This window comes from Pseudorca crassidens, chromosome 6, assembly GCF_039906515.1.
Source record: "Pseudorca crassidens isolate mPseCra1 chromosome 6, mPseCra1.hap1, whole genome shotgun sequence".
In the NCBI taxonomy this organism is placed as follows: domain Eukaryota; kingdom Metazoa; phylum Chordata; class Mammalia; order Artiodactyla; family Delphinidae; genus Pseudorca; species Pseudorca crassidens.
In genome coordinates, this window is record NC_090301.1 from 62,294,086 (window position 1) to 62,320,129 (window position 26,044).

The 26,044-nt window shown below is 39.1% G+C and overlaps 1 protein-coding gene and 1 long non-coding RNA gene across 5 annotated transcripts in view; one reads left to right on the forward strand and one right to left on the reverse strand.

Moving 5' to 3' along the window:
• Positions 1–33: 33 nt before the first annotated feature.
• On the forward strand, positions 34–25,916 carry LOC137226550 (uncharacterized). Its single transcript, XR_010944398.1, has 3 exons — positions 34–419; positions 24,421–24,572; positions 25,472–25,916. It is a non-coding gene; the product is annotated as an uncharacterized lncRNA (long non-coding RNA).
• Positions 9,500–26,044, reverse strand: part of KLHL23 (kelch like family member 23) — a 51,875-nt gene continuing 35,330 nt past the window's right edge. For 3 of the 4 annotated variants that reach the window (XM_067741594.1, XM_067741595.1, XM_067741592.1), the window contains 3 exons: positions 17,720–24,211; positions 10,475–10,568; positions 9,500–10,002 (listed from right to left, as the gene is read on the reverse strand). In XM_067741594.1, the coding sequence (XP_067597695.1) occupies positions 23,901–24,211 (311 nt within the window). In that variant the 3' untranslated portion in view covers positions 9,500–10,002; positions 10,475–10,568; positions 17,720–23,900. Of the gene's footprint in view, positions 10,003–10,470; positions 10,569–17,719; positions 24,212–26,044 lie in introns of all 4 variants that reach the window. The other variant, XM_067741593.1, reaches the window with a different exon arrangement.

The window sequence follows — 26,044 nt, forward strand, 5'->3', positions numbered from 1 at the left end:
CGCTCTGAGCATGCGCTGCTGCCGCGGGCTCCCAAGGCCGGAGAAGTCCCGCCCTCAGTTCGAGGAGTTTGGGTTAAAATGGCCAGCGGGACCTTGGAGGATATTAGGTTAAATATTTAAGTATTTCTGGACAGAACTTGTATTTCCAGCCCTTCCTTAGGCTGTCCATTCACATGAAGTGGTTGACTTTTTTCAGATTATACTTTTTAAAAAATTGTTTTAATTATCCGTAATAGTTCCCCCTCAAAAAAATGACAAGTAAAATTTTAAAAAAGTGAAAAATTCATGGAATCTTAGAGTTGAGAAAACAATACAGTAGATCGTTTAAGAGCTGGAACTCTGAGGACTTCCCTGGCGGTCCAGTGATTAAGACTCTGCGCTCCCACTGCAGGGGGCACGCGGTTGGATCCCTGGTCCAGGTAAGATCCCGCACGATCCGCAGCCCCGCCAAAAAAAAAAAAAAAAAGAGCTGGAATTCTGAAACCAGACTGCCAGCATTCAAATAACGGCTCTCCAGTTTACAGGCTGTGCGATCTTGGGCAAGTTACTTAACTTCTCTATCCCTCACATATAAAATTGGGCCAATTCTAAATATCTTATACCTCGTACCGTTGTCGTAAGCATTAAATGTGATACAACATATGTACCTTGCTGGGAACTGTGCGTGGCATATAGGAAGAGGAGCAGCATATATTAATTTAAAACAAACAAAAAACGTCATTTAAAAAAACTGAAAGGCCATCTAGTGCAGAAGCCTGTTGGTCTGCTAGAGCCGCCTTCTTTTTTTTTTTAATCTTAGTTCCCCCACCAGGGATTGAATCCCAGGCCAACGGCCGTGAAAGCGCGAAGTCCTAACCACTGGACCGCCAGGGAATTCCCAAGAGCCCTTTTCTATTAGTATACTTTTTGCACAATAGTTTTAGTCACTTAAAGGAGTTTTTTCTTGTGGTGAGGCAATCTTTTATTTTCCCCTGAGTTTTCTCGAAAATTTAAAATGGTATTGGTGAAATAGCCTATTAAGTGATTTCAGAGTTTTTTGGCAGTCCCAAAACAGATCAAATGAATTTATTTGGAAAAAAATTCAGTTATAGGTTCAATCCAGACATAACGTTAAGCCAATGAGAAAAAATTAATAGAGTTATGCTGAGGTAGTTTAAATTCAAATGAATCATGTTCCCTTTTATCCACTTAACAAATATTTATCTAGTCTCTACTTTGTACCAGCCAAAATAAAAACTTAATTCACTTTTTGATCAAGTCAGTGAGAATATAGGTATTTAACAGGGCAAATCATATGCATGTCAGCGTATGCCCACTCAGCTGTTCAGCATAGTATTTACTACATGCCTACTAATGTCCTGGTGTGGAGCTTGGCAGTGGGAATGAAAAGACCCAGACTCTGCCTAGAGACAGTGACACCTAAACAAATGACCCTGCTCCTTTTATGCCTGCACAATGTCTGGGTAGAACCGCAGATACAGTCTGTTACCAGAAACCACTTACTGCAAAACATTTAGTGTTCCTGTCAGGTCCCTGATCCTTTACTTTCTCTTTCTTTTCTTCTCCTTTTCTTTCTCTGTCTCTGTCTCTATCTCTGTCTCTGTCTCTGTCTCTCTTCTAGGAGCCAAGCTCCATGCAGCCACCACTGTTTAGGGAAAATGGATTCCTGGCTGCATACCAGGAAGGTTCTTTTTTCAGATGAAGCATCAAGAAGACTCTCTCTCATGCTGATGTCCATCTCTTTAACAACATAACTTTGTAGGATAATATACTAAAAGACCTTCTCTTTGAGTGTAGATTTAGTAGAACTATTTTAGAGAGCAACTTGGTAATGTCTGCTAAAGTTTATGGTATGCATAGCTGATGGCCCCAAAGTCTACTCCTAAAAGTATATTCTAGGGAAATTTTTACATCTGTGCATAAGAAGACATGTTCAAGAATATTCATAGCAGCATAGTAGATAAATGTAAAGAATTGGAAATCCATTAAATGTCCATCAAAAAAGAATGGGTAACTAAATTGCGGTGTAATTAAACAATGAAATAATAAACTATACAATGATGAAAACAAATAAACCAAAACTGCATGCATTAACACTGATGAAATTCACAAACATGATGCTGAGTAAAAAAAAAAAAAAAAGTTTTAGAAGAAATATAAGTAGCACCCCTAACCATTGTGGCAGTGAAAAATCCCCTTACATTTCTAAATACTAAGAGATGGTTATTGCTTTTCTCCTGCCCTTCCTCCAATATTAAGAACAATTAGTCAGGATAATGGCATTATTCTAGATTAGTTAAACATTTAGTTTGAAATACTTGTTAGCCATTCAGGTAGAGATGTCAAGTGGACAGTTGGTAAATGAGTTTGGAACTTAGGGGAGAAGTCAGGGTTGGAGATACAAATTTTGGAGTTATTAGCATATAGAAGACATTTAAAGCCATGGCATTAGATGAGCTCTCCTAGAGAGAGTACAGCCAGTGAAGATAAGAGGGCCCAAGACTGAACTCTCTAGCATTCCAACTTTTTGGATACTGGATAAAGGAAGAGAAGCATGTACAGGAACTAGAATAAGCACAGCCTGAGAGGTACCAGGAAAATATGGTGCCATAGAAACTAAAGGGGGAGGATGTTTCAAGGAAGAAATAATCAACTAAGTAAATTCTTCTGAGAAGGGTTGCAGCCTGACCAATTTTGTCATTATGGCAGAGACTGTTACTTATCCCCAGTATTGGCTCTCCCCTTCCTCTATAATAATATCACCCCTGGGCTTCCCTGGTGGCGCAGTGGTTGGGAGTCTGCCTGCCAATGCAGGGGACGCGGGTTCGCGCCCTGGTCTGGGAAGATCCCACATGCTGCAGAGCAACTAGGCCCGTGAGCCACAATTACTGAGCCTGCGCGTCTGGAGCCTGTGCTCCTCAACAATAGAGGCCGCGATAGTGAAAGGCCTGCGCACCGCGATGAAGAGTGGCCCCCCCTTGCCACAACTAGAGAAAGCCCTCGCACAGAAACGAAGACCCAACACAGCCATAAATAAATAAATAAATAATAATATCACCCCTGATTTTTAACCAAACGCATGGCCAATCAGAGATTAAAACTGCATTTTTTCTAGTCTCCCTTTCAGCTAAATAAGACCATGTCTGGTCAATGAGATGGAAAAGTGATGTGTGCAATTTCTAGCTCGTTCTTAAAGAGACTGAGTTTGTTCTTTTCCCACTAGCTAGGTGTGGATGTGGTCATGAGCAAAATTGGACCAAGAAAATGAAGGCAACACCATAGGTATGGCAAAGCAGCAATAGAAGGGAGCCAAGTCCCTGACAGCCTAGAGTGTCATACCAGCCCTGATGGCCTCCTAGAATGGACTTACCATTAAACGAGATTTAAAAAAAAAGAAAAAAAAGCAATATTGCTAGATTTTTGGTCACAGTTAGGCAACAGATCTGTCACTAAGTGGCAGAATACTCAAATAAATCAAAGCTCCAGGCCGAGAGCACCACTCTGAGGCTGCTTGGCTTGTGCTAGACTTTTCTATTTTTGTGTGTGTGTGTAAGATGAATGTCAGAGTGCCTAAAAGCCAGAAATTCAGTGTCTCCCTGAGCTTTGGGAATGGGTTGTAGGACCGGTTTTTTGTCTTCCTGCTAATAGATATTCAAATGTATGACAGAATCTTGTCTGAGACCTGCCTTCATTGTAACAGATCACCTGAGCATGAGGTTCTTGGGGGGAAACCTAGAGCCCAATCCTATATCTGACAACTGGAGGCCTCTAATATTCCCCCCAATTATCTAATAATTGTGAGTAACCAAATTTTCTTGGGTCAATTTGCCACATTTGACCCAGTGAACGGGTTGGTATATACGTAAATTATAAGCAGACCTTTTATAGGCGACAAGTGGAAATTCATAAAACAGCACAGGTTCTGTACTAAGACTTTGTCTAAAATAAAATATTTGTGACACATAAAGGGAAAAAAAGGAGTCTTTGGGGGGTAAACTTTAAACATTGAATTATAACATACAAACAGTGAAGTGCATGAATTTTAAGTGTATGGCTTAATGAAGTTTCACAAATGAACACTACTTTGTAACCACCACGCAGACTGAGATAGAGAACATTTTCAGGACTCCAGAAAGTTCCCTCTTCCAGTCAATAGCCTCCTTAAAAGTAACCAGGATAGATTAGCTTTGCCTGTTCTAGAAGGTCATGTAACTGGAATCATGTAGTAAATATATATGTCGTATATGTTTGTACCACAGTTGACTTACCTATTCTTCTGTTGATGGACATTTGGCTGTTATGAAAAGGCTTCTCTGAACACTATTGTGCATGTCTTTCGGTAGATACATTCTGTGTGAATGAAATGAAATACACTCATTTTTGTGAGGTGTATAGTTAAGAGTGAAATTACTGAGTCACAGGGCAGACATGTGTTTAGCTTTACTGTGAACTGCCAAATAGCTTTCTAAAGTGGTCAGATCATTTTTCACTTGCACCAGCAATGTAACTGCTAAACATCCTATCATTCTTTTTATATTACTTTACTTTTTTGGCTGTGCTGCACAGCACGCGGGATCTTAATTCCCCGACCAGGGATTGAACCCAGGCCCTTGGCAATGAAATCTGAGTCTTAACCACTGGACCACCAGGGAATTCCCCTTACATTCTTTTTAATTTTGACCATTCTAATGATGGTGTGGTGGTATCTCATTGTGCCTTTAATTTGCATCTCCTTGATGATTTCTGATATTGAGCACTTTTTATATGCTTACTTTCCATTTGGACATCCTCCTTTGTGAAGGGCCTATCAAGTGTTTTGCCCGTTTTTAAAATTGATTTTTAGGAGTTCTTTACATAATCTAGATACAAATCCTATGTCAGATATATGTATTGTGAATATCCTCCCCCGGGCCGTGGCTTGCTTTTTCACTCTCCTATTGGTGTCTTTGGATGATTATTGCTTTTTATATTTAAGAAATTATTGCCTACTCCAAAGTCATGACAATATTCTCCCCTGACTTCTTTTAGAAATTTATTGTATTATTTTCACGTTTAGTTCTGCCATTCATCTCAAGTTAATTTTGAAATATAGTATAAGGTACATGACCAAGTTCCTTTTTTTCTATATGGATAGAAAGTTAATAGCTCTAGCATCATTTATTGAGAAGATTGTTACCATGACTAGTTCTAGAATGGCTATCCAAATGTATCCAACTTTTTTAAAAAGTCAAGACGTAAAATAGCCACTTAAAAAATCCAGATAGTACATTCATGTTAATAGCAGCATTATCCACAATAGTTAAAACAAGGAAGCAACCCAAGTTTCCACTCACTGATGAATGGATAGGCAAAATGTGTAATATACAGGCAACGGGATGGATTTCAATACATACAATGGAATTCACATTGAAAAGGAAGGAGGGACTTCCCTGGTAGTCCAGTGGTAAAGAATCCGTCCTGCAATGCAGGGGACGCGGGTTCGATCCCTGGTGGGGGAACTAAGGTCCCACATGCCACGGGGCAGCTAAGCCCGTGCACCACAACTGCTGAGCCTGCACGCCTCAACTAGAGTCTGCGTGCTGCAAACTACAGAGCACACGTGCTCTGGAACCTGCACTCCACAACTAGAGACGAGAAAACCCATGCACCACAACTAGAGAGAAGCCCACGTGCTGCAGCGAACCCAAGCGCTGCAACGAAAGATCCCGCGTGCTGCAATGAAGATCCCGTGTGCCGCAACTAAGACCCCATGCAGCCCCAAAAAATACTAAAATAAACAAAATTTTTTTTTAATTAAAAGGGAAGGAGATTCTGCAATATGCTACAGCATGGACGAACCCTGAGGACATTATGCTAAGTGAAACAAACCAGTCACAAAAATACAAATACTATGTGATTCCACCTATATTATAAAAACAGAAAGTGTAAATGTGGTGGCCAGGGGCTGGAGGCAGGGGAGAATAGGGAGTTATTGTTTAATGGGTGTAGAATTTCAGTTTCACCACATGAAAAGAGTTATGGGGATGGATGGTGGTGATGGTTTCACAACAGTGTGAATGTATTTAATACCACTGAACTGTACATAATTAGCTGGAATTATTCTACTTAAAAAGATTACCACGTTCATGTTTTAGTTTCCTTGATGTACAGCTCATACAGGAAAGGCAGGATATACGCTTGATTTTTTTCATCTCTTCAACAATTTTCAGCATAATGAGTTGGTTTCTTAATATTCTTCAAGAGTAACCAATTAGGGCTGCAAGGTTTGAGATTAGGTTCCCCAAAGCAAGTCCTACAATGCTGAAGATGGCACTGAATGGCATCATCTGAGAAGGTAATTGGCCCCTGACCCTACCCAACTGATAAATTCCACTAGGTAGACATGAACCACTCAGCCAGCGGAGTAGGGAGGGCAGCAGACAATTTCTCACACACTATCCAACAATTAATTGACTTTTTGAAAAACTGCCAAAAATAATCCTCATTAATAGACAATAGATTTCAAGTGGTAACTCTTCTGGGAAACCCAAAATTTTTAAAACAGCCAAGAAGATACAAATCCAAGGTTTTAGTAACCTTCGGTGAAAAGTAAGGCAACAATGGAAATAGTCGGGGGCAAATCAGGGAATTTGGGGCGGCAATGGCCAGAACCTCAGAATGAATAATTGGAATCGATGTTTGGGGGCAAATTTTTTTTTAATTGGGAGAAATAAAAGTTCAAGATTTTATGGTTATAGGGCATGCTAAATAGTAGTTTGGTAGAATTCCCTCTGTAAAGTACCTAGCTCAGAATGAGGAGAGAACTGCAGCCCTCATTTACCTACTAGAGGCTACTGATATCTACAAAAGAACCGAATAATTGAGAAAGGTCAAATTTCACAAGACCTCCAGTAAAATGAGGAAAAAGAAGTGTTTATGGAATTTGGCAACATTAAAGTCATAGGTGACTTGATAACAGTTTCAGTGATGTGATAGGTATGGAAGTCCTGGAGTGGGTTGTAACAGTGAATGGCAGGTGAGGATTTGGAAACAGAGAAGTACTGACAATTATTTTAAGAAGATTTGCTATGAAGGGGAACAAAGATAAGGGCTGCTAAGAGGAGATCTAGAGTTTATCATAATAATAGAGGGAGAAATTGGTGATCCATGAGAGAACAATTATAAGAGTGATGTCCTCGAGAAAGCAAGAAAAGACAGGATCCAGAATATGAAGGGACTGGCCTTCGATAGAGCAGTGGTGCTTGTCTTGTACCAAGTGGGAAGACAGAAAATATTGGTAAAGATACTGGAAGAGTTGGTGGTTAGAGGAATAGAGTCCCTCTTTAGTTGCTAAGATTTTTCAGTAAAGCATATGGTAGGTCATTATCTGATAGTAAGGGAGGGTTGAAATTTTTAGGATTAAAAAAAAAAAAGAAAGAAAATATAGTTGACTCAGACAGTGAAATACTGACTTTACTAGGAAAACCTTTTGGGATTATGGAACAGATACTGAGTGCTCGTTTCAACTCTGTGGTCATAAATTTAAGGCACTGGTTCAGTGTTCAGCTACTCTGCTGCAGGCCCAGAGAATATCTGGAGTTATACCCAGCAGGGCAGGCAAGTGTATAAGAGCTAGAGTTGCTTTTCATAATGATGGATCAAGGAGTCAAAGATAGACAAGGGGAGGAAGAAGACAGGACAAACATAATGGGCAGTTTAAAAAAAGTAGTGGGGTCAGTGGACTGGAGAACCCAGGGTGTTGGATAGGAAACTATTTGGATAAAAATAGTAAGAGTAGGGCTTCCCTGGTGGCGCAGTGGTTGAGAGTCCGCCTGCCGATGCAGGGGACGCGGGTTCGTGCCCCCGTCTGGGAAGATCCCACGTGCCGCGGAACAGCTCGGCCCGTGAGCCATGGCCGCTGAGCCTGCGCGTCCGGAGCTTGTGCTCCACAACGGGAGAGACCACAACAGTGAGAGGCCCGCGTACTGCAAAAAAAAAAAAAAAAAAAGATAAGAGTAGGGAATTCCCTGGCGGTCCAGTGGTTATGACTCGGAACTTTTACTGCCGAGGGCGAGGGTTCGATTCCTGGTCTGGGAAATAAGATCCTACAAGCTGCGCGGCACAGCCGGAAAACAAAAAACAAAAAAGACTTGTAGGGATGAAGAGGAAGACAATGAGCAGCTGTCAAGTCTTCAGTGAATGATGGGGAGTGACTGGGAGATGGGAGATCATTCGATTGTAGAAACAAGGAGCTGGAACTTTTGAAGAAAGAGGAAGAATAGTTCGAGTGGAATGGGAAGCAAAAAGAAAAAACAAGCATCCTTCATTCAAGCCTGGAATTATATAGGATATGAGAGAAATACTTACTTCACTTGAAAAGGCTATAGAGGAGCCAGTGTCCTCAGGAGATCAACAGGTCATGCACAGTAAGGTCAAGGAGTCAGAAGCAGCATTGATGAGGGAGGTTAAGGTTAGGGGGCAGAGTGTTTACCACACATCTGGAACTTCAGGGTTCTAGAAGGCACGTAGAAAGGTTTCGGAGGGCCCGGAAGGGTGGGGAGTTTGGTCAGACCGGGAGCTGTGCTGAGCAGGATGAGCGTGACCATACAGAGGAGGTGACCAGGGAGGCTTGGGCTTCCAGTGACTGTAGAAAAGAGGGAGGCGGGGTACAAGGGGATTGCTGGCTGGGTGGGAGAACAAGTCAAGTCAGTCATTTTCAGGTCGTAGTCCAGACGTTAGTTCTTCTGTGCTGCCACAGCGCCCCACACTTCCCCAATTGGGGCACTTCTTCCTGTTTCTGTATATGAATTAAGATTCTAAGTCCAAGTTCGATCCTTTGTACCGTATCAGAACCAACACGTACGTGCTTCCTCATCTATTAAAGGACACTATGTCATATGCTAGGAAAAACACAGTAGGGTTCACGCGGTATAAACCCCTGAGCTTTCCTAGCTTGATGACGCTTGTTCCCATGGGAGGGGTGCACGCTATCTCCCCACTCTCCTAACCCTGGAAACTGAGACTCTGGTTCTCATCTCCGTGAGACCTCTCATACCATATCCAGGCCACGGGGACAGCTTAGGTTGCCGCCTGGGAAAAAGAGAGAACCCACCCGTACAAGGTGACCAATGAGCCACTCACTGCAGGCACCAGGGCAAGGTTAAGTACAGTGGCCTTCTGCCCCGACCCCAAAGAAATATTGGAATCAGAGGTAGAAGTGTGTGGTATTGTGGTATGCTCACAGAGGTCTAGTTTAGATAGATTAAATAATTCCGTACTGGATAATCTTATGTTTTAAAATTCTATTGAAAATAAGTAATTTGAGAAGGTAGGTTTACACACTATTACATTCAATGGAGTGAATGACCCATGGTTCATCATAGATCTCAGCCCCCATAGCTTCGACATGGCTTTCAATGGTAAAGGTTTTTATACTTTTTGTCTCCCTCACTGGAAAGTGAGCTCTTTCAGGGCATAAGCCTATTCCTCTAGTTTCTCTTAAAATAATATTCACTGTGCATAAATTGTCATCTTTTATTAAATACGTTTACTGTAAAAACAGAGCTGGATGATATAATGTAAGCTGAAAACTGGACCATGGAATCTGGTCTGGGTTCAGGGAATGGAGAGAATAAATACTTGGCCTCCACTCAAGTTGATATTACCTTGGTTTTGTTCTGGATAAGCTAACAAGCAGAGCGAAGGATATAAACAGGATATACATGCCGGAGGGTGAACATGGCTCCCCGTAGCCTTGAATCTTTCAGAGTGCACCCAAAGTTTGCCTTTCTTAGCAATTCTGTAGGGTGGGCTGTCCCTCAAGTCAAAGCCTCAGGAACAACTTAGGCTACCATAGAAGGTGATTATTCTGAGACTCAGCGAGCCATGCCAGCCAGGTCCCTCAGGTTCTGGGCCTTGAAATTCTTGTGATGCCCACAGTCAGGCAGTCTCCCATTTTCTCTGAGTACGAGGCAGGGCCTGGGAGTTCTCCATTTCATCCTCTTGAGTTTTTCGTGAGCAGGCCTTTTGAAAAACAATGAGAAACGCTTATATCAAATTGAACCCAAGTATCATCAGGCAGCGTAAAAGAATTATGGTTGCTATTGCTTAGTTTAACATTAATTATTAATTCCACAAATATACATGGTGTGCCTACCATGTGTTTGGGTCTGAAGATACAAAAGTAAAATAAAACAGGCTCTGCCCCCTGCCTCAGGAAAGCTCAGAGCCTTGTTAAATTCATCAGGCTTTTCTCTAATGACCATTTCTTTACTGAGGGTGGACAGGATAAAAACAGGATACACTGCTTTGAAACTTTTTTAAAAGTTTATTATCATTAATTCCAGGTTGTTTAATAACGCTTTGATCTCTTTTGGTTTTCCCCTATCCCTCTGTCCTCTGCTGTTTCCCTTAAAATAATACTCAGTGCAAGTACACGGTCTGTTTTGATTAAATGGATATGTTTACTCTAAAAACAGAGCTAAGAGTTACCAACTTGAAGGATTCTTCCTCCTTTGTCTCTGGATGAAACAAACTTTGGGAGACGCACAGGAAGATTTAGAGGTTTGTTCTGGTTCTGAGTCAGACAGCTAGAAAGGACCACAGATAAAAATAGTGAGAACTTCAACATTTTAGGATTTCAGGAGTTCATTGCGGGAGATCAAGTGCAGACATGTGAGTCCGCCAGTATAGGCTTTGTACAATCTTTTTTTTTTTTTAATTAGTTAATTAATTTATTTTTTGGCCGCCACACACAGCTTGCGGGATCTCAGTTTCCTGACCAGGGATCTAAACTGTGACTCCTGCAGTGGAAGCGCAGGGTCCTAACCACTGGACCACCAGCGAATTCCCAGCTTTGTACATTTTAAAAAAATATTTATTTATTTATTTGGCTGCACTGGCTCTTAGTTGCAGCATGAGGGATCTTCGTTGCCACGTACAGGATCTTTAGTTGTGGCATGTGGGATCTAGTTCCCTGTCCAGGTATTAAACCTGGGCCCCCTGCATTGGGAGCTCGGAGTTTTAGCCACTGGACCACCAGGGAAGTCCCGAAGCTTTTTACAATCTTGACTTTCAGATTCGTCTGAAGAAAACGAACTTGTTTTCATGAAAATTCACCCTTTGTATTTCTTATGAATTTACTGCTTAATGCGTGCATGTACTTATTAATATAATTGTTCCTGGTTCTTGGAGATGTAAAATATTCTAAAAGAAGTAACTAAGCCTACGAAAAATCCTTTTACATAATAAGTATACAGAAGATCTCACAGTTTACATGCCTCAGGGCCTTTGCACTTGCTGTTTCCAAAAGTCCCAATCCTTCTTCTTTCATGCCTGAGCACAAATGTCATCTTATCAGAGGCCTTTGCTGACCACCCTATAAAAATAGTACCTCTCTCACAAGTATACCACTCCATCTTCTTCGTCCTGATTTAGTTTTTTCATAACATTTATCACCACTATCTTTTTTTTCCAGTTTTATTGAGATATAATTGACATACAGCACTGTAAGTTTAAGGTGTACGGCATAATGATTTGACTTACATATACCATGAAATGATTACCACAATATGTTCAATTAACATCCATCATCTCATATAGATACAGAATAAAAGAAAAACAAAAAAGTTTTTTTCCTTGTGATGAGAACTCTTTGGATTTACTCTCTTAACTTTCTTATATATCATACATCAATGTCAACTATAGTCATCATGTTGTACATTACATCCTTAGTGCTTATTTTGTAACTAGAAGTTTGTACCTTTTAACCACCTTCATCCAATTCCTCCTCCCATCACTCCCTGCCAATGGTAACCACAAATCTGATCTCCTTTTCTATGAAATTTTTTTTTTACATATAAATGAGATCATACAGTATCTGTCTCTCTGTCTGACTTGCTTCACTTAGCATAATGCCCTCAAGGTCCATCCATGTTGTTGCAAATGGCAGGATTTCCTGGTTTTTTTGTTTGTTTTTTTTTTACAGCTGAATAATATTCCATCTTATATATATATACTTTTATATATATAACTTCTTTATCCATTCATACATCAATGGTCACTTAACATTCCTTCCATGTCTTGGCTATTGTAAATAATGCTGCTATGAACACGGGGGTGCAGATATCTCTTTGATATAGTGTTTTTGTTTCCTTCTGATATATTCCCAGAAGTGGGATTGCTAGATCTCACTTTTAATTTTTAGAGAAATCTCCAAAATATTACTACTGTATCCTATGGTGGTTGTACCAATTTACAAGCTTATCAGCAGTGCACAAGGGTTCCCTTTTCTCCACATCCTCAAAAATATTTATCTCGTCTTTTTTTTTTTCCTCCTAGCAAAGGCTCCAACACCATGGGCACCCCAAGCCTTTTGTCCTTTTAAATTTTATAATTTATTTATTTATTTTCGGCTGTGCCACACGGCCTGTGGGATCTTAGTTCCCTGAGCAGGGATTCAACCCAGGCCCCCTGCAGTGGAAGCGCAGAGTCCCAACCACTGGACCACCAGCAAATTCCCTTCTCCTTCTCATATATGTTGCTTCATTGGTCTTTGGAGTCTCATGTCACAAAACAACAAAACGAGCACAAGGAAAATAGGGTTGGACCAGGAGCACACCTAGAACATTCTACAACCCTCAGCAATTCCCAGCCTTCCCTGGGGCATCGTGGTAAATCTGACTCTGCATTTTACATATTGACTTGATTACTTATTGTCAGTCCGCCTCAATAGAATGTCATAAGCTTTCTGAGAGCAGCAACAGTGTCTTCTGTTTACTGCTTTATGACCAGTGTCCAAACACAGTCCTTGGCACAGAGGGGCATAATATATGTTTTTAATAAATTTTATCCACCACCCACAAATTACCTTGGGAAAAATAATACTTCTTCTCCCACTTTAGTCACTCTGTCCTCTTGGCTCTGCTTTATTTTCTTTTAGCACATGGCTTTTTAAAAATTATCTGCTTGTTTACTTGTTTATTGTCTGTGTGCCCTGTTAGGGGAGCTCTACTAAGAATAGGGACAGTGTCTTGCTCGCCTCTATCTTCCCAGAGTTTAGAGCAAGGCTTGGCACAGAGGAAGCTCTCGGTAAGTAGTTCCTGAATAAATGAAAATAAACAGATAAGTAACTTTTCATGATGAAACTTGCCAGATAGGACAACTCTTCATGTACCTATGTTTTTATTCTATTTACTTGAAAATTTCATTTAGGTTCTCAGTTACATGTTGATTTATTCAAAGGTAAATTAAGTTTTTAAAAAAAGTCAAATTGTAACAATTGCCTCAGTTTACATGATTAAATAAGTACAACTGCATTCTGATTGGCTGAATGACTGAGTGATTGATTTAAACCCATCTTCTAAATAAATAAGATTTGAAAGATGTATAGGTACTTAATACTACTTTGTGATGTATGATTTCTGCTTTCAATTTGTACTCACCCATTATTTCTGTGACTTTAAGAAGCAACAAATATAAAATGCACCTCGCTACTGAGTCCCTTTCCCCTGAGGGAAAGTAAGTAAATAAAGTCACCAGTTTCTTGTATATCCTTCCTGAAGTTTCTGTGAATGCACTAGTAAACATTTGTGTATTTTTCCTTTTCTTACACAATAACATATTATACTATAGCTCTGTACCTTGTTTTTGTTTTGTAGCTTGTTTGATTTTTTTTACACTTTATATTGGAGCTTGCTCAAGTATTATGGCTGTATAATACTCCATTGTGCAGTGTGTCTTAATTTATTTAAATAATTCTACAGGGACATTTAGATTGTTCTCAATCTTTTCCTGTTCCAAACAATCCTGCAATGAATAACTGTACACATGTCTTTTCACACATATGTAAATACATCTGTAGGATAAATTCCTAGATGTGTCTTTAGCTCTTAGAGCAATAAATAACACTTCTCATCCTCACCCAGCTTCTGAGCCAACTGGGAAATAAGACAAAAGAATTAGGCAGATAGTTGATCAAAAGTATGACCTGTATCACTGATAAAAGCTGATGCTGAAGAATGTGACTTACATTTGCATATAAGAGGGCTTCCTAATTCTAAATCTCTCTCCATTTAATCATAGGCAATGTTGGTTAGCTATAGGCCTCTCAGTGCAGGTGTTGGGAAGAGAAGGGGCTGACTGGAGTTTATTCTTTACAAATGTAATAATTAGAAAAGTCATCTTCGGTGCAGCCACTATGGAAAACAGTATGAAGATTCCTCAAAAAATTAAAAACAGAACTACCATATGACTTATCAATCCTACTCCTGGGTATTTATCCAAAGAAAATGAAAACACTAATTAGAAAAGACATAAGCACGCCTGTGTTCATAGCAGCATTATTTACAATAGCCAAGATACGGAAGCAACCTAAATGCCCATCAATAGATGAGTGGATAAAGAAGATGTGGTGCATATTAAAATAATGGAATATTACTCAGCCATAAAAAGAATGAAATCTTGCCATTTGCAGCAACATGGATGGACATAGAGGGCATTATGCTAAGTGAGATAAGTCAGGGAAAGACAAATACTGTATGATTTCACTTATATGTGGAATCTAAGAAACAAATGAATAAACATAAAACAAAAATCGTAGATACAGTAAGTCGCCTCCATACGAACGATTTCCGTTCTGAGAGCACGTTCGTAAGTCCAGTTTGCTCCTAAGTCCAACAAAGCCAGCCTAGGGAGCCAACTAACGCAATTGGCTATAGTACTGTGCTATAATAGGTTTATAATACTTCTCACACAAATAATACATAAAAAATAAACAAAAAATAAAGAAAACATTTTTAGTCTTGCAGTACAGTACGTTGAAAAGCACAGCAGTACAGAACAACAGCTGGCATACAGGGGCTGGCATCGAGTGAACAGGCAAGAAGAGTTACTGACTGGAAGACGGAGAGGAGGTGGGAGGTGGTAGAGCTGAAGGGTCATCAGCAGTAGGAGACGGAGGGCAAGCTGCAATTTCACTCACACCTGACACTGGTGGCACAGGTTCTGGTTCCTTGCTGGATTCAATTCTACCTACCCTCTTGAAAAAAAGATCCAGTGATGTCTGGGTAGTAGCTCTTTTTTTCTTGTCATAGATGACATGGTAGCACTGGATTGCATTCTGAACGGTTGCTGCAACCTTCATGTACCGGCCTATGTTCAGGTCCTGTGCCTCAAAAACTAACAGTGCTTCCTCAAATAAAGAAAATCCACTTGCCATTTCCTGTGTTGTGAATCTCTTCAGTTCTTCAGTTACTTCTTCTCTTGTCTCTCTTCATCCTTTCTTGACACTTGGCGCTTGTTAGCGATACCAGCTACATCACCGCTGCTTTTACGCTTGCTTCCAGACATCCTGGGCTTGAAATAAAGATCCTGTACTACTGTACTCTATACAGTACTGTAAAGTACACAAAAGCACAACCACTTGTAGAGGATGCACGCCAGACACGTAAGTGAACTAACTTACGTGATTGGACATTTGAACGCACCTTCGCATCTTTGAAAGTTCTCAATTTAAAGGCTCATATGTAGGGGACTTACTGTATAGAGAATAAATAGGTGGTCGCCAGAGGGTGGGAAAGTGGGGGGAGGAAAGAAATAGGTGAGCGAGATTAAGAGGGACAAACTTTCAGTTGCAAAATAAATGAGTCACAGGTATGAAATGTACAGTGTGGGGAATATAGTCAATAGATATAATATCTTTGTATGGTGACATATCATAACTAGACTTAATGTGATGATTATTTTGAAATGTGCAGAAATATGGAATCACTATATTGTATAACAGGAAGTAACATAGTGTTGTAGGTCAATTATACTTCAAAAAGAAACAAACTCATAGAAAAAGAGATCAAATTTGTAATTACTAGACGAGGGGCAGAGGAAGAGGGAATTAGATGAAGGCAGTCAAAAGGTACAAACTTCCAGTTATAAGATAAATAAGTACAAGCAATGTAATGTACAACATGATAAATATAATTAACGTTGTATGTTATATATGTAAGTTGTTAAGAGAGTAAATCCTAAGAGTTCTCATCACAAAGAAAAAAGTTTTTTTTCTATTGCTTTAAATTTTTATCTGTTTGATGATGGATAGTCACTAAACTTACTGTGATAATCATTCTATGATGTATGTAAGTCAAATCATTATGCTCTACACCTTAGTCTTACAAAGTGCTGTATGTCACTTATATCTCAAAAAAACTGGAAGAAAAAAATGAACAACAAAGAAAGGAAAGTCATCCCTCCTTCCCTAGGGAGAAGCAAGCGGGGGGTGGGTGTTAAACTAGTAGAGCTACTTCCACGTAGAAGGACACATCAGGAGAGGGGAAGAAGTGTTCCCACCCTAACAAAGGACTCTTTTGATTCAAAAGGATCTGCATTTATAGATCAATGGAACAGGATAGAAAGCCCAGAAAGAAACCCACACACTTATGGGCAATTAATCTACAACTAAGCAGGCAAGAATATACAAAAGGAGAAAAGACAGTCTCTTCAATAAGTGGTGCTGGGAAACCTAGACAGCTACATGGAAAAGAATGAAATTAGAACATTTTCTCACACCATACACAAAAATAAACTCAAAATGGATTAAAGAACTAAATGTAAGACCAGACGCTATAAAACTTCTAGAGGAAAACACAGGCAGAACACTCTTTAACATGAATCGTGGCAATATTTTTTTGGATCTGTCTCCTAAAAGCAATGGAAATAAAAGCAAAAATAAACCAACGGGGCCTTATTAAACCTGAAAGCTTTTGCACAGCAAAGGAAACCATAAACAAAACGAAAACACAACCTATGGACTGAGAGAAAATATTTGCAAACGATGCTACTGACAAGGGATTAATTTCCAAAATATACAAACAGCTCATACAGCTTAATATCAAACAAACAACCCAGTCAAAATATGGGCAGAAGACCTAAATGGACAGTTCTCCAAAGAAGACATACAAATATCCAACAGGCATATGAAAAAATGCTCAATATTGCTAATTATTAGAGAAATGCAAATCAAAACTACAATGAGGTATCACCTCACACCAGTTAGAATGGCCAGGATTAAAAAGTCTACAAATAATAAATGCTGGCGAAGGTGTGGAGAAAAAGGAATCCTCCTACACTGTTGGTGAGAATGTAAACTGGTACAGCCACTATGGAGAACAGTATGGAGGTTCCTTAAAAAACTAAAAAGAGAGTTACCATATGATCCAACAATCTGATCCTCAGGTTTTTAACCTTGCTTCTTTACTTTGAAATATAGCACACCAGATTTTTAATATATGCTCATGACTCCTGGGCATATATCTAGAGGAAACACGAATTCGAAAAGATACATGCACCCCAATGTTCACAGCAGCACTATTTACAATAGCCAAGACATGGAAGCAACCTAAATGTCCATCAGCAGATGACTAGATAAAGAAGACGTGGTATATATACAATGAAGTGTTACTCAGCTGTAAAAAAGAATAATGCCATTTGCGGTAACACGGATGGACCTAGAGACAATCATATTAAGTGAAGTCAGACAGAGAAAGACAAATAGCATGATATCACTTACATGTGGAATCTTAAAAAATGATGCAAATGAACTTATTTATAAAACAGAAATAGACTCATAGACATGGAACACAAACTTATGGTTACTAAAGGGGATAGCAGTGGGGGGGGATAAATTAGGAGTTTGGGATTAACAGATACACACTACTACATATAAAATAGGTAAACAATAAGGACCTACTGTATAGCACGGGGAACTATACGCAATATGTTGTAATAACTTATAATGGAAAAGAATCTGAAAAAGAACATAAAACTGAATCAATTTGCTGTACATTTGAAACTAACACATTGTAAATTAATTATATTTCAATTAAAAAAAGGTAAAAGAAGTATTTGCACTTGTAATTTTGATACATTTTTCCCGGTTGCCCTGATAAATGTACCAATTTAAACTTCCATACACTTGAAACTAACACAACATTGTAAATCAACTATACTACAATAAAAAAAAAAAAACTTCGTCCATGTGAGCATGAATATAGACCCAGACACATATGAAAATGTAATATAAGATAAAGGTTTTCTGATGATGTTTTTCTATTCACGTCTCAGTACCTCAGGTTTTTAACCTTGCTTCTTTATTCTGAAATATAACACACCAGATTTTTAATTTTAGTGGCTTTATAGCATTTTAGTATCTGACAGAGACTGTTAATGGTCCCAGTATCTGTTAACCCCTTCTTCCTGTTTTTAACAAGACTCTGAGCTTTTACCTGAGCATGTGGCTATCCATTTTTGTGTCCGTCTACAACAGCACACATGCATACTATTGGAAGGACTTGGACTTTAAATAAGATGGACAGACATCACAAGGAACTGCACAGAGGAGTGACATGATCACAGTGTCTTGCAGACTATATTGTTTCTGTAGTCAGCAGGGATTTATCTGCTCATCAGCAAAGGCATTTCTCAAACAGAAATGAGTGCAAACTATCCTCCAAGACCAGAACTAAAGCTGCTCTACAAGTTGAAGAGAACAGGACACTGTAGAACTTAGTGGGCAGCTCTCCTTTCCCTTAACTTAAAATATTCTAAATGTTTAGTTTTTACAGAAAGGAAAGGGGAAAGAAAAGGGAAGGATTCTGATGAGAGTTTCTGATCCTAGATTTATGAGACGGGATGCTGTGCTACTTCCACAGATGTTTTGTTACCTTTTCGCAGTTGTTTTCTCATAAAACTTTGAGTTTCCTTATTGAAAAAAGACTTCAAAGCTTCAGCTCATTCACTGCAATGGCCAAGAACATCTTTATTTATAACTTATGGAGTAAAAACACAGGTTCACAGAAGGCGGATGTCATTATGGAAAGAAGCCCAGTTAGAACTACTTTTCAAAATATTACAGGTGTGCAGATGAAAAACACAAATAGGAAATACAAGGCACAAAACGCACTGGAAGACTGAACTTGTGTCCAGCCAAGAGGATAATGATAATTTATATTGGGCACGATTTTGGTTTAAACTTTCTAACAATTTTGTGAACCAAGTGTGTGCTGTGATTTTGGTGGGGCTGAGGCAATGCATGGACACAGTGGGGCTTCTGAACTGTGGGCAACTCCTGCCCCAAACCTTTTTAGAGAACTTTCTTCTTGATTAAGAGACAAAGGTAATGGACTCCATCACATTGCCTTCCTAACTTCTTTTAAAAGCAAAGATAAAAAAGACCGTAAATACATTGTTAAACCAATAACTTTGGGTTTCCATTCCTACTTAACAACACTGGAAAATAATTGTATGTGTCTTTTGTGTCCATTGGACCTGCTATGAGGCCAACAAGGGGGAAATGTTATCTGAAAAAGTCTTCTTATAAGCTCTTGGTTGAGCCTCCAAAAATAAATGCCTTTTGCTAGAAACTGTAGGATGGAAAAGCAGAAACTCTTAACAAGGATGGTATTTCAAAGACTTTCAAAAATTATGAAGAACAAAATGCTCTATAACTTTATTTTTTATGTATGTTTAGAGTTCCTGGCTGGGATTCCTTACCATTCTTTCCTTCTGTCTGATGTAAAGTCTCAGGTGGTAGTTAGCCAGTTTCAACCTCACCTTCCCATCTACTTTCTATTTGAAATTTTGAAGAAGTCCAAAATTATTGAAAATTCATACCCAAACTGCTTGTTGGTATTGTTATTCTGACAATGGTGTGTGTGTGTGTGTGTGTGTGTGTGTTGGGGAGAGATAGAGAGACAGACAGAGAGGGAGAGAGAGGAAAAGAGAGAAAAATGGAGAGAGAGATGTGGAATAAAACAAATGTTACAAAGTGATTTCTTAATTTTATTTTCCTAGGTAACTCTGAGAACCAGAATACTTTCTGTGGGAAAAGGGGCTACAGATGTTGGGATAGAAGAGATTAGGTGAATACCCTGTGGTGCTTTTACCACTTCCTGACGACACTAGGACCTTAGAAAAATTTAACTCTAATTATCCCTCTTCTGTCTTTAGTATTTTTATTGTTATGTATTTTAATTTTATGCCTAGAAACAAGAAACAATCTAGTAGCAGTAAGCATCCCTAGCATCCAGACGATGGTCTTGAAATACCATTTTTCCCTAAAAGAAATCAGGGCTGCTTGGAGAAATGGCTGATTCCAGGTTTGAGGCGGGAAATGCACAAGATGAGCCAGGAGTATCTGGTCATACCAGACAGCAAAGAAGCTATCAAAAACTACTGGAGCTGTGCCAAAAGGGAACAACTCTGGGAAGCACTCTGCAGAGCCTTTCACTGGTTCAAGATGATAAACGGAGCATCAGTAAGAGTAACTGCAATGGACTGAAAGACGCCAAGTACATTTAAATCCATGAGTTCAAAACAATTTAAAAGAAACAAAAAGAAACTTCCCTGGTGGCGCAGTGGTTAAGAATCCGCCTGCCAATGCAGGGGACACGGGTTCGAGCCCTGGTCCAGGAAGATCCCACATGTCTTGGAGCAACTAAGCCCGTGCGCCACAACTATTGAGCCTGCGCTCTAGAGCCCGCGAGCCACAACTGCTGAGCCCATGAGCCACAACTATTGAAGCCCGTGCATCTAGAGCCCGTGCTCTGCAACAAGAGAAGCCACTGCAGTGAGAAGCCCGCGCACCGCAATGAAGAGTAGCCCCTGCTCGCCCCAACTAGAGAAAGCCCGTGTGCAGCAACAAAGACCCAACGCGGCCAAAAATAAATAAATATTTTTAAAAATAAAAAACAATAAATCTAATAAATCACCTTTGAAGGATGCTAACAACTATTCATTTTGCAAACTGGTACATAAAGTTAGGAATCAAGCACTTCTTCTACCTTTCCTATACAAACTATAACTCTGGGTAAACAACTAGTAAGTGAAGGAAGGTTTTTCTTTATAGAGGTATTTCAACAAATCCACCAAGAAGAGAGAGCATTGGAAATCACCATTTTGCAATCCCTAGTGAATTAAGGATCTGGGTGTTGAGCATCTATGGCTGCCAACATCAGAAAGAGACAATTATGTCTTTTGATGAATGAACACACCACCACCTGTGAAGTAATTTTGACCAAAAAAAAAAAAAATCAAACCTGAATCTGATTAAGCTTCTGGATCTAACTACCAACTTATAGGAAACACAGGGGACAGAGGAACGTGCTAAACTACACAATAGGAACACAATCAGTAAAATCTCAACTCTGGGAAAGCAGAATGAATGATGTAGCTTCTTCAACAATTAAATTGCAAGGAGTTAAAAAAAGAAAAGATGGATGGGGAACTTATAGATTAAGAGACCTAAAACTTTTTTCTATGCATATGAAAATAAAGGGTAATGTGCCTTTAAGCAAGTACCCTAGATATTGATCCTATTTCAGTTGTAGCTAAAAACTAAAAATAAGACTTCTGAGAAACAGCAACTTTCAAAATGGGGACACTTAGAGTCCTCTTAATTAAGTCATACTTAAAATCATCTCCACAACTTTAATTATTTTGTAAAATAGTGTTTGCCCTCCCAAAGCAATGGCCTGCATTTAATTATAGTAAAATATTTTTCATTCATACAACAGTGATTTGGAACTTGGAATAATTCTGACCGAAATGTTTACCTTTCTTAATTCTTTCTTGCGTGTATATATCAAGAACAAAAAAAGAATTTTATAGAAAATAGGAGCTGGAAATTAAATGCCTGAGATCACAAACTATTTTCAAGATCCTTAAGAATAAGATGGGATCCATGATCTCAAAATTAGCCAAGAGACGTAACATGCATATATAAATGTTAAATTCTTTAAATGTGACAATGAAAGTTTTACTGTGGCTGAAACAGTCAGGAAAGAATTTCCAGAGGCTGGACTTTATAGGACCTAGATAAGCAGAAAGGAGGCAAAAGTGATTCCAATTGTTCTCATTCATTCATAAAAGAGATCTCTAAAGCCCTACTGGATAACATATTACTGGTTCAGCATTAAATGCAAATGTTCTTGAGAGCAATAAAATATTCTGTAATTCAAGTACAGACTGAAATACTGTGTAATTCAGTTGCTTCACTAATTCAGAAACTCAATTGTTCTTCAATTCAACTGGCCCAAATTCAAGCAGCTTTACCACGTATGCAATGATTTATTTTTATTGAAAATACAAAGTAATATTAAAGGAAAACATTTAAATAATTTAAAAATCATTCCATAACCCCCTACACTAACACAATGAATTTCACTTCTGTATATTACTTTCCACATGCATAAAGATTTTACAGACACAATGATAGTGTTCATACCATTTTATATTGTGCTTATTTTACTTACCATATCACAGACATGCCCATGTTTCTACAGTCTTCCAAACAATTTTTTTTAATGGCAGTATAAGGCTTCACTCTTTTTATTAGCCCACTTTCTTCTTTGCCATTTAGATTATTTCCAATTTTTCGCTATTGTAAATAATGCAGACATAAACAACCTCATGCATTTACCTTTTTGTTTGTTTGTTTTGTTTGTATGTTATTCTTTAGGTTACAAATCAAGGAGTAGAATTTATGAGGAAAAAATATGGTCATTTTTATGGCTTTCTATGTAGTGCTATATTGTGTTCCCAAAGGGTTGTATCTGTTTAAAATGCCTTCTTAAACGAATGTATTAAACAGGTTCTTTCTAAAATTTAAAAATAACTCATAAAAATTAGGTAGTTTTACACTTACATACTTAAAGTTAAAAATAATTATTGTCTCTTAAAAAATGAAGAGTGTGGGTAGATGATCTAACAGATTACTAAAAGTTTAGCTGAGTTAACTTAAGCTACGCTTCTTAACTTTTGTCAAGTTACGGCACACATGGAAAGTGATATGGTAGGCACACTGGAGAAAATGAACAAAGATGTTTCTGGCCCTGAAGCTTCAGCTACCCAGGCCACCTCTGGCTACTCTAAGAGCTGTGGGGATCCATATCTAGGCACATCTGTCACCCAAAGAGCCAGTGTACATGGGAAGGGAAGTTCTAACTGAGGTTAGGTGACTCAATCCAAGTCACAAAATCTAGTTAGTGGAAACTGAATTCAAATTTCTTCTCATCAATGTATTTTCTACTGTATCACAATGTTCTACATGCTTTCTGGCTCTAAATTTCAATTTCACATGCAGACAAGTACCTATACTTATGAATAAAGAGGATTTTCTGATATGCTTAAAGACACCTAAACTAGCAATTTATATCAAAGCTGAAAGTTAAAAATAGCTCTTAGGATCAACAAATATTCAACTCTTTCCTCTGCAATTTTTCAGATTTTCCATTCTTTTAAATTTAGTTTGTAAACTCTGAATAGTAATACTCTTTTGCACAACATCTTGTATATCTCTGGTAGTCAGTAAATAAAGAATCATAACTATAAATAATATACACTACAAAGGAAAAACGCTAGACTTAAGTCCATTCTAAATAATTCTAAAGGTAAAAAAAAATTTTTAAGCATTGATTTTGTAGAGGTAGAGAATATTCCCTCTTTATATTTCAAATTCCTTGTTAGCTAAATGGAACTTTAATGTACACTATTACATTACATTAATGTACACTATTACACTGTCATAAGAAATATTTCACTCCACAGAATGATTTTGACCTACACCCAGTGTTGATGCTACCAGGAGATAAAAATTCACTGCAAAGACGTTTCACCTTTTACCAAGTGTCCAGTGTTCCAGATCACCTCTGATGAGCAGAGATTAAAGGTAGTAACCCCACTGATTCAACTGTAAATATACATAAGATGTTTCTTGACCATTAATCACAGGGTTGGGGTGTAGAGTGGGGGTTAGGCATGAGAATTTACCTAACGTGTGCCAGGCCACAATAACAAGTAAGACACTCCAAACCCTACATTCTTTTTCACTACACCCTGAAACAGTGATTACTTGGTCATCTCTATGGACTTAATCAAACATTATACACACAAACACACCCGTGGGACCGCATGGCACTTGGAAGATTACCCACGATTTCCCACTTATTAAGATCTGGATCATATTTCTCAATGCTCTGAAGATATGTCCCCTTTGAGTAGGAATACCCCCCAGTGACATAAATACATCCATTCATGATGACGGCACCACACTCCATCCTCCTTTCCATCATGGGAGCGATCTCTCTCCATTCATTCTGTTCAGGGTCATAGCATTCTGTGATTGTAGTTTGTCCACCAACTAGATAGAGCTTATTTTCAAATGGAACCGAACACAATCCATATTCTATTAAAAAGAAAAAAGCATATTTCTATTAGGATAACAAGCAAAAGAGATACCTTAGGGTGGTGCTATAATAATGCTTTACAATTTAGCATACAAAAATAGAGCAGTTGTGACATTTTGCTTCCAGCACACACTACCACGACACGGAGCCTTAAAATCCACTCCCAATCACCAGACTCAGATTACCTATTCCTGCCACTGTCTTTCAGGTTATCCCTAAACTGGCTTTGCAGGATGCCGGGAGGAACTCATCCTCTGACCACTACCCTTCCAGGAATTTCCCAGCACAGGCACCTTTTTCTCTACGCCTATGTGTAAAAGGTGGCAGCAGCAGAGTCCCTCTGCCATGAAGACGTCCCAGGTAACTGGTGTAGGGTCCTTCAGGTCTTAGCAGCTAACCCTGTACAGTATCTGCTGCCACAGGCGCTTGCCTCTCTCACACTGCCGGTCAAGTTAAAGACACAAGAAGTTAGAGAAATATAAGCCAGTTTAGTGGGGAACTACAGTCTGTGACCTTAAGAAGCTGTGGAAGGTGCTCAAAGGCCGAGGGCTGCCGTGTGAGGTCTGCGTCCTGGGGCTGGGAGTCCACCTCTTGGGGGTCAGCTTTCCAGGCTGTTTTAATTTTTTTCCATTTTATCTCCCCCTCCACATCCAAACCTGCTGGCTCTTCAAGGCACCAGGATCTTTGGCAACTTCACTTCCTCTCCCTTCTTCCCAGGGCTGTGACTAGGGTAAGGCAAGTGAGGTGCCCAGAGCACAAAACAGGAGGAGACTCTTCCACCTTCCGAGCAACTCCTTCGGTTCTGTGCCTCAAGGGCACAGGTCACTCGCCTGACCCTAATCCCAGCCCTGTTTCTTCCACGCCCTCAGTTCTAATATCGCTCCCAGCCTGTGAGTTCTTTCTCTGGAAGTATCAACCATTAGATTACACTTAAATACTTCTAGCTGCAGACCTGAAGAAAGAGCAGGAGTTGTCAGTGGCACTAATACTATGGTGAATAAATGAAGATTTAGCTTGCCATTGCTGAGCTGTTCCATCTGTCTGGAACACCTTCTTTTCCCAGGTCCTTGCACAGCTACCTTCTCCATGTCATTCAGGTCTCATCTTACTCTCATCTCCTCAGAGGGCCTTCCCAGATCACCCAACCTGAAGGAGCTGGTCAGGCATCTCTACCACATCACCCTCTTTTAATTCTCTCTGTAGCTCTTCTCATAATCTGACGTGGTTCCTGTTTACAGTCTCTCTCTTCCTTCTGACAGTACAAGAACTGTGTCCTGCCCACCACTCCACTCCCAACTGAAGGATGGCAAGTGTCTGGCATCTTGTAAGGACTCAATAAAAGTTTGTTGAATCAATGAATGAATTGTACCTTGTACCCTCTGTGCCCAAATATGGCGCCCCCATTACTTCGTGGAAGAAAAGCTTATAAGGCCTTCTTTAGAAAGAAAGAATGTACAATCAGAAATGTGATTTCCCCTTTAAGTAGGGAAGACAAATTCTTATCAGTAAAGTTCTTACTATTTAGGTTTCAAAGCCTAAGGAAAAGTCTGAGAAGACTGGTATTTCTGCTTTGAGTCCCCATATTGTTGTTCTCTGGTTTCTGACATCCAAGAAAAAAAGAATTCTCCTACTTCTGAAAACCCACTTATTACCTTTCAGTTATACACATGCAGAATTTTTATAGGATTTAGTTGTTTTTGAGTACTTGTGACACATTGTTTATATAAATTATGAGTCATTCTGTCAAATGGTTATTGTGAAAATTAATGATGATTCAAAACTTTTATAAGTTGGTATAAATGATTCAACAATGAGCTTATTAAGCTTTTCTT